Consider the following 14,405-nt stretch of genomic DNA (forward strand, 5'->3'; position numbering starts at 1 on the left):
ATCAATTGTAAATGAATGGTGAATTTTATTAATATCTGAAATTTAGGTTATTGCTTATTCCTTTCCTGCGTTATCCCCAATTGCACTGTAACACTTACCCAATCACTGGTATTTTTAAAAAAAACTTTATGCTCTCTAATATGCTTATGTGTTCTTCAATAACTTGTCTAATCTTCCAGGAAATAGTATCTTTCCTCTTTGACTGTTACAATTTCATTTTATTTCAAGTTGTTCATTATTCTCTGAGAGGCTGTACACCTTTTTAAAAAATGCTTTTATCCATTTACAGCAAACTCTTAGAAGAATGTGCTACTTGACAATTAAAGAGATGGCAAATATTTCAGAAGATGTAATAATAGTCACAAGCAGGTAAGAACACAAAGGTACAATTAGTCTTGAAGTAAGTTCATGTGCATCAGCCTCAGGGTGCCATCAATCAGAAAGGAAGCAAAAGACCTATCTACCCAATCTAGCTTTAGGGTGATACACAGGACCCATTCAGATTATTTTCACCTTTCTCATAGGTTATTGCGAAAACCATGCCTCCCACTCCTCCATTGAATTGGAAATTTGTCAGGTTTTTTTTCCAATGCTTCAACATTCGCTGTACTAAACACTTACATTAATAGTTTTAAATGTGATGTAGTTACTCGTGGGTTATGTTTGGCTTCCTGAACTTATAACCTGTTACTTAATTTTCTTCTCTGCCTACACTGGACTACTTCCTTGATAGAATCATACAACACAGAGGGAGGCCATTTGGCCCATCATGCCTATGCTGGCTCTCTGAAAGAGCTATCCAATTAGTCCCACTCCCCTGCTCCTTCCCCATAGCCCTGCAAATTTTTCCTTTTCAAGTATATATCCAATTCCCTTTTGAGAGTTACTATTGAATCTGCTTCCACCACCATTTCAGGCAGTGCATTCCAGATCATAACAACTCACCGCATTAAAAAAAATATTTCTCATCTCCCTTCTGGTTCTTTTGCCAATTATCTTAAATCTGTGCCCTCTGGTTTACTGACCCTCCTGCCAGTGGAAACAGTTTCTCCTTATTTACCCCTCATGATGTTGAACCTCTATTAAATCTCCTCTTTATCTTCTCTACTCTAAGAAGAACAATCCCAGCTTCTCTAATCTGTTTGCCCACCAACCAAACTTCTTTAAAGAAGATTCTCCATTTAATTGATGTTGTTTTCTGTTTGCTAATGTGTTCCAGTTTGACCAAGGACATGACCGGGAAGGATGATGTGTACAGAGGTCCAGCTGTAAGGGCGCTCTGTCGCATTACAGATGTAAGTAAACACTCTGGAAAAAGAACATATTGTGTAACTGCTACAGAGGAATACAATGAAGCCAGCTCCAGTACTTTATTGCAAATTTGGGAAATTCATGTAGAAGTTTTGGCTACCATTTTAGATCAGAATTCAGGTAGAAAACTTGAAGCCAGGGCTAGTGGAAGTGACTCAGAAAGGAGCTTCAAAACTGAATTTATCTGCTTTTGAGCATCTCGAAATACATGATCCGAGAGATGTTACTGTGTGGTGTATAGATAGGGTTACAGCAATGTCGCCAACCCCAACTTTGAATCTAGTTGAAAAGGGCTTCCAAAGGGAGCTGGCCTGCAAGTGGAAGTTATCTCAAGTTATAGATGGTAGGTAGGTTAACTGAGTGATATTAGTCCCTGCAGTCCTCTACAGTTTACCTGATTGCCTTTGGGGGTTAGAAAGGAATTTCCCAGAGTTTATTTTCCTAAATAGGCTTACGTTTTCTTTCTTTTTTTATGCCTCTCCTAGGAGATTGCCTGGGTGGAGATTGGGGCTGGGGTTGGATGTTGATGGTGCATGTAGGCCGCACCTTGTTTTGATGGGACAGGCTTGATGGACCAGCTGGTCTTTTCCTGTCCTTTTTTGTATGTTTGTAAAATAGTTTTGTATTTTAAATCAACCTTCCCCCAGTGGGTGAAGGTATCACTGAACCACACAGATGAGGAACGTCCCAGGTTCCTTCCCTGGTATATGTTGAATCAAGCTCAAGTCTGGAGCGTAGTTTGAACCCACAACCTTCTGACTCAGAGGTGAGAATGCTATCAACTGAGCCAAACTCACAACCCTGCAAAACTTCATTTCACTATTCACAGAAGTTTAACGCAGCACGGATGGCTCCTGCAGCATGGGGAATGGTAGAAACAGTAGAAAACATGTTATTAAAGTGAAATGTCTTGTGATTTCATTGGCAGATGACAATGCTGCAGGGGATTGAACGTTATATGAAGCAGGCTATTGTAGATAAAGTGGCCAGTGTATCCAGCTCTGCCTTGGTCTCCTCTCTGGTAAGGGTGTCTGAAATAATTATTTTTCATTCCTTTTAAAGAAAATCATAGCTTTTGATTATTTGTGAGATATGAATTATGTGATTATACAATTCAGAATATCCATTACACTTAAAATGCATTATCTGAAGCAAAACAGTTCACTGCACCACTGCATTATTTTATCACATGGTGCATTTAAAAATTGCTTTTCTGTTTCCAAAAAAGACTTGCTCTAAAGTAAGACTAAACAAACACGTTATGCTTTAACCAACATAATTTGTTCATATCTGTAATAGAATTTTAAAGAGAGCATTTTTTGTACTTTTGACAATCTGGGCTCTCCTGGGCAGATAGTGGGGATTTACAAACAGGTATTAATTTGCAGACACTCCACCCAGCAATTAGCATCTAATTGACCGTGTGCCTATTTAAACCACTTCTCAAAAGGGAGCATCTTAATAGTGGCTCTAAAGAACTTTTTCAGGTTAAGAACAGTTCTATTAGCTACACATCACAACCATGCTTCAGATCCTAGATGGCCCATGAACCATACCAAAGGGGGTCAGCTTGATTTTTGTAAATTGGGGTGCAATATTAAACAATTTCCTGTTTTAGGCGCCCAGTGTTGGTATTGAGCACTCCCAGGTCTGTTGCAGCATTGTACTGCTCTGTCTACTCTGCCACAACAATATGCCTCACCCAGAACCTCAGAAGAGCACCCACTACTGCAACAGTCTTAACATTTTCACTGACTTAGTTGAGGGGACCGAGTGTAATGTATCCAAGTTTGCTGACAATACAAAGTTAGATGGTAAAATAAGCAGTGAAGAAGACGCAAAGAGGCTGCAAAGGAATATAGCCAAGTTAAATAAATGGACGAGAACGTGGCAGATGGTGTATAATGTGGGGAAATGTGAGATTTCCCACTTCGGTAGGAAGAATAGAAAAGCAGAATATTTTTTAAAAGGTGAGAGACTAAGAAATGTTGGTAGTCAGAGGGGTTTGGGTGTCCTTGTACATGAATCACAGAAAGTTAACATGCAGGTACAGCAAGCAATTAGGAAGGCAAATAGTATGTTAGCCTTTATTGCAAGGGAGTTGGAGTATAAGAGTAAGGAGGTCTTGCTGCAATTATATAGGGCTCTGGTGAGACCACACCTTGAGTACTATGTGCAGTTTTGGTCTCCTTACCTAAGGAAGGATATACTTGCCTTAGAGGGGGTGCAACGAAGGTGCACTAGATTGATTTCTGGGGTGAGAGGGTTGTCCTGCGAGGAGAGATTGTGTAGAATAGGCCTATATTCTCTAGAGTTTAGAAGAATGAGAGGTGACCTCATTGAAATGTATAAAATTCTTAGAGGGCTTGACAGGGTAGATGCTGAGAGGCTGTTGCCCCTGGCTGGAGAGTCTAGAACTAGAGGGCATAGTCTCAAAATAAGGGGTCAGCCATTTAGGACTGAGATGAGGAAAAATTTCTTCACTCAGAGGGTTGTGAATCTTTAGAATTCTCTACTGCAGAGGGCTATGGGTGCTCAGTCATTGAGTATATTCAAAACTGAGATCGATGGATATTTGGACTCTAAGGGAATCAAGGGATCGGGCGGGAAAGTGAAGTTGAGGTAGAAGATCAGCCATGATCTTATTGAATGGCGGAGCAGGCTTGTGTGGCCGACTCCTGCTCCTATTTCTTATTTTCCATTTCCCACAGCAGCTGTCTTGTAACCTCTCTGAATGAGATTTTCTATTGGTGCTGGAACATGGCCAATTTTAAGCTATGGGCCCATGCACAATAGGAACTTAATTGAGATTGCTGGGCTCCTTTCACACAAGAGCTAGCACAGAGAGGAACTTCCATTCCATTGTCTAGGTGGAATTTGAGTCCAGGTCGTAGAGGTGAAAAGACAGTGTTTAACTATTGCACCTTTTTCCTCTCCCCTTCTTACTTCTTTCCTGCTCATTAGGTCTTTTCCACAGTTCCCCAACTAAGAGGGCGAATAGGTGACCTCCTGCCAGGCCTCTGCCAAAGTTGCTTTGATTTTTCTGTTACAATATGCACAAGAGCAGCCTGGTATGAATCTTCTTACCCTGAGGTAGAACATCAGGTCTTCATTCTGCATTTCTCCAACAGCAGGGTTGAGATCAGGACAAACATACGTCCTCCCTTTATTTTTTGGTACAATACAACGATGCACTAACATTCTGTACCGTTATGTTGCCTCCAAATAAGTGCTCTGTGTACGGGATTTGGTGGGCAAAAGGTTTAGAACTAGGAGCAGAGCAGCTTCACTGGTACCCGGTGGTTTGATCCCCTGGAGTTGGGCAATTATTCCACTGATTTATTTTTAGTGAATTTAAAACAAGTTTTTTCATTGAGAAACTTGGGTGAAGGGCCAACAAAGTTTTGGAAATGCATTGCAACTAGGTCAACATCTGAATGAGAAAGATAGCTTAACTGTTCATTTGCAACTTTTGAAACCATAGTGAAGTGTGTTGTCTTTGTAATCAGAGGGATTCCTCTTTCTCATCAACTGCAGGTAATCTTTCTTTTTGCCGGTGCAGAGATTAATGCTTATAGGTGACAGTTACATCGAAGCATTTTCTATTCTTATTTCCAGTGTTCCCAATCTGTCTCTTCATCTCTACTAAAATTCTGTTTGCTGTGCACTAAAGAAAGTGTCCTTTTAGAGAGAGACATAACACCATATTGAAAATGATTCTTTGGCATGCAAGGGCATTTCAATGTTTTTTGTGGATTTAATTTTTTTTCCCCTTCAGCACCTTGTATCTACGAGCTACGACGTGGTGAAACGCTGGGTAAATGAGGCTCAAGAAGCTGCCTCCAGTGACAACATCATGGTGCAGGTAAGCTGCTTAAAATGAAAAACTCCCACAGTTTAGCAACACGGAATGAATTCAAAATCAAAACAAGCTAGTTTTTTTTAAATTGGGACACTTGGGCGAAGGGCCAAAAGCTTGGGGTTTTAAATATCTGCAGTTTGTGGGAAGGGAGTAAGGCTGCGGGAAGTACAATGTTCACAGAATGATTTACAATTATTGGAAAGCATGTAATTAGTCTTGAATTGAATTCAACTCAAGTGAGGCTGCAGGAAGGAAGAAGTGCAGCAGGACATCATACACAACCAGAGCGTTGGATGTAATGGTGGGGGAACTAGGTGTTTCTAAATGGATGAGCTTCCTCATCTCCATTAACTTTGGGATCTTATGAACATTCGAAATTGACGGGTAGGAAAGGACCAGCTGATGCATTAAGCCTGCCCCTAATCTTATATTTGGTGTTTAGGAAGAGCTGGAGAGGAAAGTTCAGAGAAAGTTGTGTAGCACACTATTATGTCCTCAGGGCATCCCAAAGTGTTTCACGTTGATTAGTTACTTTTGAAGTGCAGTCACCATTGTGTAGGCAAATGCAACAGTCAGTTTGCAGACAGCAAAGACCCACAAACAGTAAATGAAATGAATGACCAGTTAATCTGTTTTCGGTGGAGTTGGCTGAGGCAAGAATGTAGGCTGGGACTCTGGAAGCACCCCCTGCTCTTCAAATAGTGCCACAGGATATTTGACATCAACCTGAACAGACAATCAAGACAAATGGGACTTTGATTTAACATCTCCTCCGAAAGTAGACACCTCCAACGATGCAGCACTCCCTCAGTACTGAAGTGTTGGTCCAAGTTATGCTCAGATTTGTGGGTTCAAGCCCCACTCCAAAGGAACACACAGTGGCAGTCTACTGAATTATTATGTTATCTTAAGTCCTATAAAGGGAATTAGCTATGTACTTGTGAGTTTCTATCCATGTTGCTGGATTTTATACTTAAAACTGACAGACAGGGTACTATGGAAACAGATATCTTCTGTACCACTTCCTCCTAATGCAACAACATGACCAGGGACAGCTGTCCACAGCTTGCAATCGCTCGTCATCATGCCACTAAAGTGGAACGTAATGGTGTCACGTTCGGGTCACTCGAAACAAAATACTGCCTGTAGCTAGAATTTGTTAAAAGTACAACAAGGTAATGCTGATAGATGACAATAAAGATATAGATACCTCCCCATGTAATATTTAGAACTAAGTGACAATTCAATGGAAACCCTTCAGTACAGTGAACAATAGACCTGACTTTTCTATCAAATTTTCTTGTCTCTTTTATTGATAGTATTATGGCCATTGCTGTTCTCAATTTACCTTATTCCTCCTGTACTCCAAATAAGTTGTTTTATACACATTCCTCCTCCCCATCTTGAAAATAAGATTGATTGCACTGCTTCATACTCTAACTCATTCTTTTCATAGTAAGTGTAGCACACGAGGAGGCCATTCGGCACATTGTGCCTGTGCTGGGTCTTTGAAAGAGCTATGGACAAACCATGCAAGTCTTCCCTCACTCTGCCTTCCCTCACTTCTACAACTTATAGTCTTTTGAAGCCTGTGGAGCTGTACCCCAGAAAGGTATCAGGGCTTTCTGGAGAAGAGGGGAGAAAATAGGGGGAGAATATCTGTGCTGATTTGCTGAGAGTGTTAATGTTTTCATTATCAATGCCTTGCTCGCTAATGTTTTCTTGTCACCCTTGTTGCCTTGTTCTATTATAGTACCATGCTTTAGGCCTCTTGTATCACATTCGGAAGACTGACCGCTTAGCTGTTACAAAGATGGTAAATAAATTCACAAAGTCTGGTCTGAAATCCCCATTTGCCTATTGCATGCTGATCCGCATTGCAAGTAAACTCCTAGAGGAGACGGAGGGCGGGTAAGTTACTCCCTTCTCTGTATTCCTCTCTACCTCACATCCCCGACCGCGTTATGTAACAAATTAAATTGACCATTTTGGTGCGAGAATCCAACACTCTCACGGGTTACTATATATCTGAAATACTAAGTTAGATGATCAGATTTGGGTCTGGCTATTCAAATCTAAGCAGCCAAGCAGGTTGTGGTCATGTTTTCATGTCTAGCTAAGAGTATAGAGATCTGGAAAACTTTGGGAATTAAATTCTCGCCATCATAATTTTAGTGAAATAGTACAAATGATTATGAAGTGAGTTTAAAATTCCATCACTTTATACTTACCACCTGTGAGGATAATAATTTCAGCCCCTTTGTTCTTTGACTTTAAATGATTTTAATGGAAAACATTGTTTTTATTTATTTTCTCCGTTCCCTCTGCTCTTGGGATGCTGCCCAGTGACTGGTTAGAAGTTGTCGCATAAGGAGAAAGAGCGGCCTCTTCTCCATATAATTTTTAAATTCCACTCCCTTCTAGGAAGGAATTGGTCTCAGCCTGGTTACTTTTTTCCTGATGGCAGGTTTGAGACTAGAAACCTGCAAACAGAGTCCCCCATCCCGTGTTGCATCAGGAGAAATTATCTTTTAGTGGTGATCCAATGAAAAATTGAAGGAGATGGGGAGCCATGAGAACAAAGGCTGAGATTTAAAGCTGAGTTCTTAAGCCCTTTCTTTTGGTAGCCTTTCCCACCAGGAGTGCATATCTGAAATTCAGGCATATGTTGTATGTGATCTTCCAAACCATAATAATTGGAAACCATGGTGAGTGTGCCCCTGGATTTCTGATGTAAGCTCCCAGTGTTTGAGGCTCCCCACAGAAAGTGCAAAGCCAGAAAATTACCCTTAATAGTGTTGAGAAGTTTGGGATTTGGAATCTGTCAGCGTGCTACTGTGCCAACAACTTGTCAGATGTCCCAGTGTAACTTGTTGACTTAATAAACCTGCAAAATATTGTCACAAAACAAGATACATTGTCAAGTCGGTCATGCGCTTTGGTTAACAATGCCTGCCGTGACACTCACCACCAAATTAAATCTGAACAAAACTATGCCCGCAAACCACTGTATGTATAAACTGACAGTGATTACAAGGTATTAATCTCATCTGTGGATTCAGACGCCGGTTGTAACCAGCCCAAGCTTTGCCCTCGTTGTTTGAAGTTATCTGACCCCCTCTGTTAGATTACATCTCTTAGTCACTTACAGGGGTCCATATTTCCTGATTCTGTTGGTACTGACCCTGGAATCTTTTATGACCTAACAGGCAGGACAGTCCCTTGTTTGATTTCATCGAAGGCTGCTTACGCAACAAACATGAAATGGTTGTCTTTGAAGCAGCATCAGCCATTGTCCATCTACCTAACTGCACTGCTAGGGAATTGGCACCAGCTGTCTCGGGTAAGCACTTTTTAAACTGTTAGCACAGGCAGGTATGGGTTAACCGTGTTAGATGCAAGGGTTTTATAATACAGGTATAACACAAAACAGCTCATTACAGCAGGATAATGCATGATTCATTGATATGTCTCATCAAAAGTTCTAAAAATCTATGAGAGACATGTTTGAAAACTGTGGTTCCCTTGATGGATTCATTGTGTAAACGCATAGTCCGGCAGTCAGACATACAGGACAGGGAGAACCTATGTTCAATCCCTGGTCTATGAAAGATTAACTGATGTTGCCTGGGGCAGCAATGGGGATCCTACAATTGGTTTTCATGTCCCTGGGCTAAGGAGAGGAAAAAAGCAGCAAGAACTTTGGCTGAACATTATTCAGGCAATGACCATCTCCAACAAGAGAGAGTCTAATCACCTCGCTTTGACATTCAACGGCATTACCATCGCCGAATCCCCCACCATCAACATCCTGGGGGTCACCATTGACCAGAAACTTAACTGGACCAGCCATATAAATACTGTGGCTACAAGAGCAGGTCAGAGGCTGGGTATTCTGCGGCAAGTGACTCACCTCCTGACTCCATCATCTACAAGGCACAAATCAGGAGTGTGATTGAATACTCTCCACTTGCCTGGATGAGTACAGCTCCAACAACACTCAAGAAGCTCGACACCATCCAGGACAAAGCAGCCCGCATGATTGGCACCCCATCCACCACCCTAAACATTCACTCCCTTCACCACCAGCGCACCATGGCTGCAGTGTGTACCGTCTACAGGATGCACTGCTGCACCTCCCAAACCCACGACCTCTACCACCTAGAAGGACAAGGGCAGCAGGCACATGGGAACAACACCACCTGCACGTTCTCCTCCAAGTCACACACCATCTCGACTTAGAAATATATCGCCGTTCCTTCATCATCGCTGGGTCAAAATCCTGGAACTCCCTACCTAACACCACTATGGGAGAACCTTCACCACACAGACTGCAGCGGTTCAAGAAGACGGCTCACCACCACCTTCTCAAGGGCAGTTAGGAATGGGCAATAAATGCTGGCCTTGCCAGCGACGCCCACATCACATGAACAAATTTTTTTTTAAATGTATCAGTGACATCAGTGTCTTTATGATAGGAAAGGAAGGAATCAGTCATACTTTCCATTTCTGATTATTATCCAGTGGCCCTTTTGCAAGACTGCAAGCCTAGAGTGAAAACGGGATCTGACCTAGCTTTGATTACATAGAATGTACAGCACAGAAACAGGCCATTCGGCCCAACAGGTCCATGCTCCATATGAGCCTCCTCCCACCTTACTTCATCTAACCCTATCAGCATATCCTTCTATTCCTTTCTTTCTCATGTGTTTATCCAGCTTCCCCTTAAATGCATCTACGCTATTCGCCGCAACTACTCCTTGTAGTAGTGAGTTCCACATTCTAACCACTCTTAGGGTAAAGAAGTTTCTCCTAAATTCCCTATTGCTTTTATTGGAATTGTCTTATATTTATGGCCCCTAGTGCTGGTCTCACCCGCAAGTGGAAACATCATCTCTATGTCTTTGATATCCCTCCATGATTGAATAGTGTGCCAGTGTTCACTTGAAATTCATGTGAAGAATGGCTGAGGTTCTAGAGGGCTGTCAGTACTCACACAACTGTACCCCAGCCTTCGGTTGAGGTGAGGATAACATTAGGGGTAAAAGCTCCGGAGCTCTCTGGACCTAGTCTTGTGACTATTGGAATGTCATCTGTTGAACACTGTGGTTCTAGGTTGAGTAATGTTAGACTAATGATATAGCATGTTTGGTCAGTTGCGTTTGGAGTTGGAGGAATTTCAGAGTTATCTGGTTTTGGAAATTTTTCCTGTGATGAATTGCCTTCCTCGAGAAATTAAATAATTATTACGAGAGCCTCTGCCTCCTTATCCTTTAGAAGAAGCAGGCTTGTTAGGCCAAATGGCCTTTGCTTGTATGCTTGCTTAGTTTTAAATTGATAATCTGTGTTGGTATATGAATTTTGGCCTATTCTTTCTTACTATTTTGTAAAGTTGAATTAACTTTTTAATTTTACATTTAAACAGTGCTCCAACTTTTCTGTAGTTCTTCCAAACCAGCACTGCGATTTGCTGCTGTTAGAACCCTCAACAAAGTAAGTTTACAGTCATGTTTTTTCAAAATATAGATAATGTTTGTGAATTTTAAAAATGTATTAGATTGCTGAACCAATCTTTGTATAAACTGTTTGGCTTTGTTGGTACAACTGTCATTTTTAGATTAAATATTTTTCTTATAATTTTTTTTTTTGACCAGCCAGTTATCTGACGTGCCCAGAAAACCCGTCGCCATATTTGAGCCTCCAAACCAAGCCACTGAGAAATCCACATAGTAGAGTTTGTCTTTGCCTGAACGGAATGTACTCTCTCTCCCCATAAGGGACGCACCCCACTTCATAAGTCCCGAGAGCTCAGCTGCAGGTTGGAAGAGCTGAGACTTGGGGATCCCAGAGTGTACGCCGAGAGGTATTGCTACAGTTTAATCAGCTAAAACTGGACAGCTTACCAATACAGAGCATTAGTAAGCTTCCTGCTGTTTGACCAGCTAGGATCATGCTACCCATTATGGCATTGGCCCGTAGGGTTATTTGGAGCCGACCGGAAAGCATCGCAGCCTCCTGTGACAGGCCTACCACACGAGGTTTCGTCAGTGAGCTAGACTGGCTGATCACTTATCCACAATGGCCTGGAGTATTGCAGACCTATCTGGTTAGGTACTGAGTTACTGAAGATGTCGCCAGTGGTTGACTTGGTTCTGAACTTCCATTGCCAGATGTATCAACTTGGCCAGATGTGTCAACTTGAAGCCACCTTGACCCCATGGAGCCCCTAGTTACTCTTGTGAAATACTGGGTTCAGTGGAATCGGATAGCTAAGAAATGGATTGAGTGAAACAATGGCGAGAAACATGATCCTCTGTGCACTGAGTTCCTGATCTGAGCCCTGGAGTAGCAACACATTAAAGCTAGGAGTGTCCCTGTAGGGAAGATCATCCAAAGGCTTGCATACCTACCAGTGGCCCATTGCAGAGCAGAATTGGAAAATGGCCAGGAAGTCATGAGGTATGGCATGGAAGCAAGGGAGAAAGTGTTTAGTTTGAAAAATACATACAGCTAGCTATGTTGTAATTTTAGTAAAATAGATTCTTGTTTTTGTTTTTAAATAATGGCCTTGCTCTTCTTTGTGGAAACTTCAGAAATGTTTAGAAACCATCTCTTAAGCCCTGGGATCTTTGGTTTTGTTTCCTGGAAGGTTGCAATGAAGCACCCGTCTGCCGTGACTGCCTGTAACCTGGACCTAGAGAACCTGATCACAGACTCGAACCGCAGCATCGCCACACTAGCCATCACTACGCTGCTGAAAACAGGCAGTGAGAGTAGCGTTGATCGGCTCATGAAGCAGATTTCAACCTTCGTGTCTGAAATATCCGACGAATTTAAGGTCAAACTCTCAGGAAATTCCTGTCCAGCAGTGGGTCCAATGAACAGGGCTCTTCACACTCAGATTTTATTCGGTTTTTAAATTCCCCAGGAATTCTTCAGTTTCATTTTAAAGAATATTACATTTTCAAGTGAAATGGAGAAAATCTTTGTCCTTGAAATTATACTGTGGGATGCTGGCGTACCAATACTTAGTCAAATGTTCCTCCCTTTATTACCTTAGCAGAAGTGCTAACCTGTTTGTTTAACCGGGTTAACAACACCACTAAAGTAGAGCAACCAATTTCAGATGAGCGGGTCGATATGCTAGTATCCCACAGCATCGCTTCAGGAACAGATATTTTCCAAAATACTCACTGGAGGATGTAATGTGCTTTAAAATAAAAACAGAAAAGCTCCTGGGAAATCTTGTACTGCTTCATATAGAGCTCTTTTTCAAGAATATTGTTGTAATTTCATTATTTTACTTAAGTATTCAAGAGATGAGACGGTTCAGATCTCCACAGGCAACCAAAAAAAGGCATAGTGATCTTGGAGTCTCAATTGTGGAAATGCTAGAAACAGACATAAAAACACAAAATCCTGAATTACACAGCAGGTCTGTCAGCACCTGAAAACAGAAAAGATGGGTTGTTATTTTGGGTATAGGCTTTTCAGCACAGTTGGTCTACATCAAAAATATTAGCACATACTTTCTCTTTATAGAAATATACTATATTTTCTTTTTGGGAAAAAAATGCTGAAGGGCCTGCTTAATATTTCCAGGATTTTTTAAAATTTCATTATGGGCATGCTTTCTTCAGTAGAAAACGGGCACAGCGGCAGCCTACCTGTCATCGATGTGGCACAGCGGCTGCCTACCCGTCGTTCACATTTGACTCTCATATTTTGAAATGTGAATGTTTTAAGATAGTCTGATACTGGACAGAAACAAAAAAGAAAAGTATCCTCTTGCTAGAGCTATTATCTGCATCATGATTTACATTTGTCGTTAAGCTCCTCGAGAGTCAGTTACAACTAGATTAGATAAACGTCAAGGTCAGGGTAATGAATAGAGAAATGTTTGTGAGATGGAGAGAGTAAGTGGAATATTTGTCACAGAGTATTGATTGCAGCTGTGTTTATCCAATGCTGTTTAGGTGGTTGTGGTGGAGGCAATCAGTGCGCTTTGCCAGAAATATCCTCGCAAGCACAGTGTTATGATGAACTTCCTCTCCAACATGCTGAGGGATGAGGTGAGCTTTAATCCTGGCATTGTACTCGTGCACAATTTGGGGTTACACACAATTATGAATGGTGCCTTCAGAATATCCGTACTGCAGTTGGACTAGGAATAATTAAATTTGATTCTGCTAAAAGATGAAATGCACTGTTAAGCATGCAGACTTTTTTCTGTCGGCTGCTTTCAGTTATATGATTAAAGGTTTTGCCCATTTCATTGTATATTTGTGTCTAGGGTGGATTTGAGTACAAACGAGCCATCGTCGACTGCATAATCAATATAATCGAGGAGAATCCAGAGAGTAAAGAAACTGGCCTGGCCCATTTGTGTGAATTTATCGAAGACTGTGAGCATACTGTTCTGGCCACTCGTATACTCCACCTGCTGGGCAGGGAAGCGCCCAAGACCCCAGTTCCTTCCAAGTACATTCGGTTTATATTCAACAGAGTGGTGTTGGAGAACGAGGCAGTGAGAGCTGGTATGTGAGATCTAGTACAATGTAATATTTTAAATTGCCTGTTCAGTTTTCGGCTGTTAGAGTTTGTGGTGCATTCCTTTTCCCTTCTCTCTTGTGTTTTTTATGGTAAGCAGACCATATTTTAGATTATTGTCTCCTCTCCCAACTATAATTCCCATGTTATGAGTTTCCAAATTTAACTGTCCTACCTAAACGTTAGCGGTGCTTCAGAAAGAAGGATGGGAATTAGAGAGCAACTCTTCTGTCCATCCCTTGCTCAAGAGAGCCAAGTGCAGATAATAAAAACCAATGGAATGGAGAGGATGAGTAAAACCTTTCTGGCCCTTTAATCCTATTTTCTTTCTATTCTTCCAGCTCCACTTCCTGCACTAACTGTGCAGCTAGCCATATCACAAACGTTGTCCAACTCATTCACCTTGATGAAGCAGGTGGCCAATTCCAAGCAAAACCTTCCAATGTCTCAAGCTTCATTATGAATCCTGAATATAATCCAGGGTACAGGTTTCCTTGCCGAACTGCTGGTTGGGGAATGGTGCGTCGGTGGTGGGGGGGGGGGGTGGAAAGCCACCACTCCCAACAAATTGGCAAATGTTACTTCAAAGGGGTTTGTGGGAGAAACTAAAGGGCTTGGACGTACAGCAGCACATAGTTACAGTAAAATCTGCCATTTAAATCACACCTCAGTATTTAGAGGA

General features: G+C 41.7%; 1 protein-coding gene across 1 annotated transcript in view; it reads left to right on the forward strand.

The window, feature by feature from the left end:
• The window catches only part of copg2 (COPI coat complex subunit gamma 2), a 42,184-nt gene that overhangs the window by 13,930 nt on the left and 13,849 nt on the right, over window positions 1–14,405 (forward strand). The window contains exons 5-14 of the mRNA XM_068005179.1: window positions 290–369; window positions 1,220–1,295; window positions 2,240–2,332; window positions 5,090–5,176; window positions 6,927–7,084; window positions 8,383–8,516; window positions 10,599–10,666; window positions 11,823–12,011; window positions 13,150–13,245; window positions 13,467–13,710. Coding sequence (XP_067861280.1) covers window positions 290–369; window positions 1,220–1,295; window positions 2,240–2,332; window positions 5,090–5,176; window positions 6,927–7,084; window positions 8,383–8,516; window positions 10,599–10,666; window positions 11,823–12,011; window positions 13,150–13,245; window positions 13,467–13,710 — 1,225 coding nt within the window. The remainder of the gene's footprint in view (window positions 1–289; window positions 370–1,219; window positions 1,296–2,239; window positions 2,333–5,089; window positions 5,177–6,926; window positions 7,085–8,382; window positions 8,517–10,598; window positions 10,667–11,822; window positions 12,012–13,149; window positions 13,246–13,466; window positions 13,711–14,405) is intronic.

This window comes from Heptranchias perlo, chromosome 24, assembly GCF_035084215.1.
Source record: "Heptranchias perlo isolate sHepPer1 chromosome 24, sHepPer1.hap1, whole genome shotgun sequence".
Taxonomy (NCBI): domain Eukaryota; kingdom Metazoa; phylum Chordata; class Chondrichthyes; order Hexanchiformes; family Hexanchidae; genus Heptranchias; species Heptranchias perlo.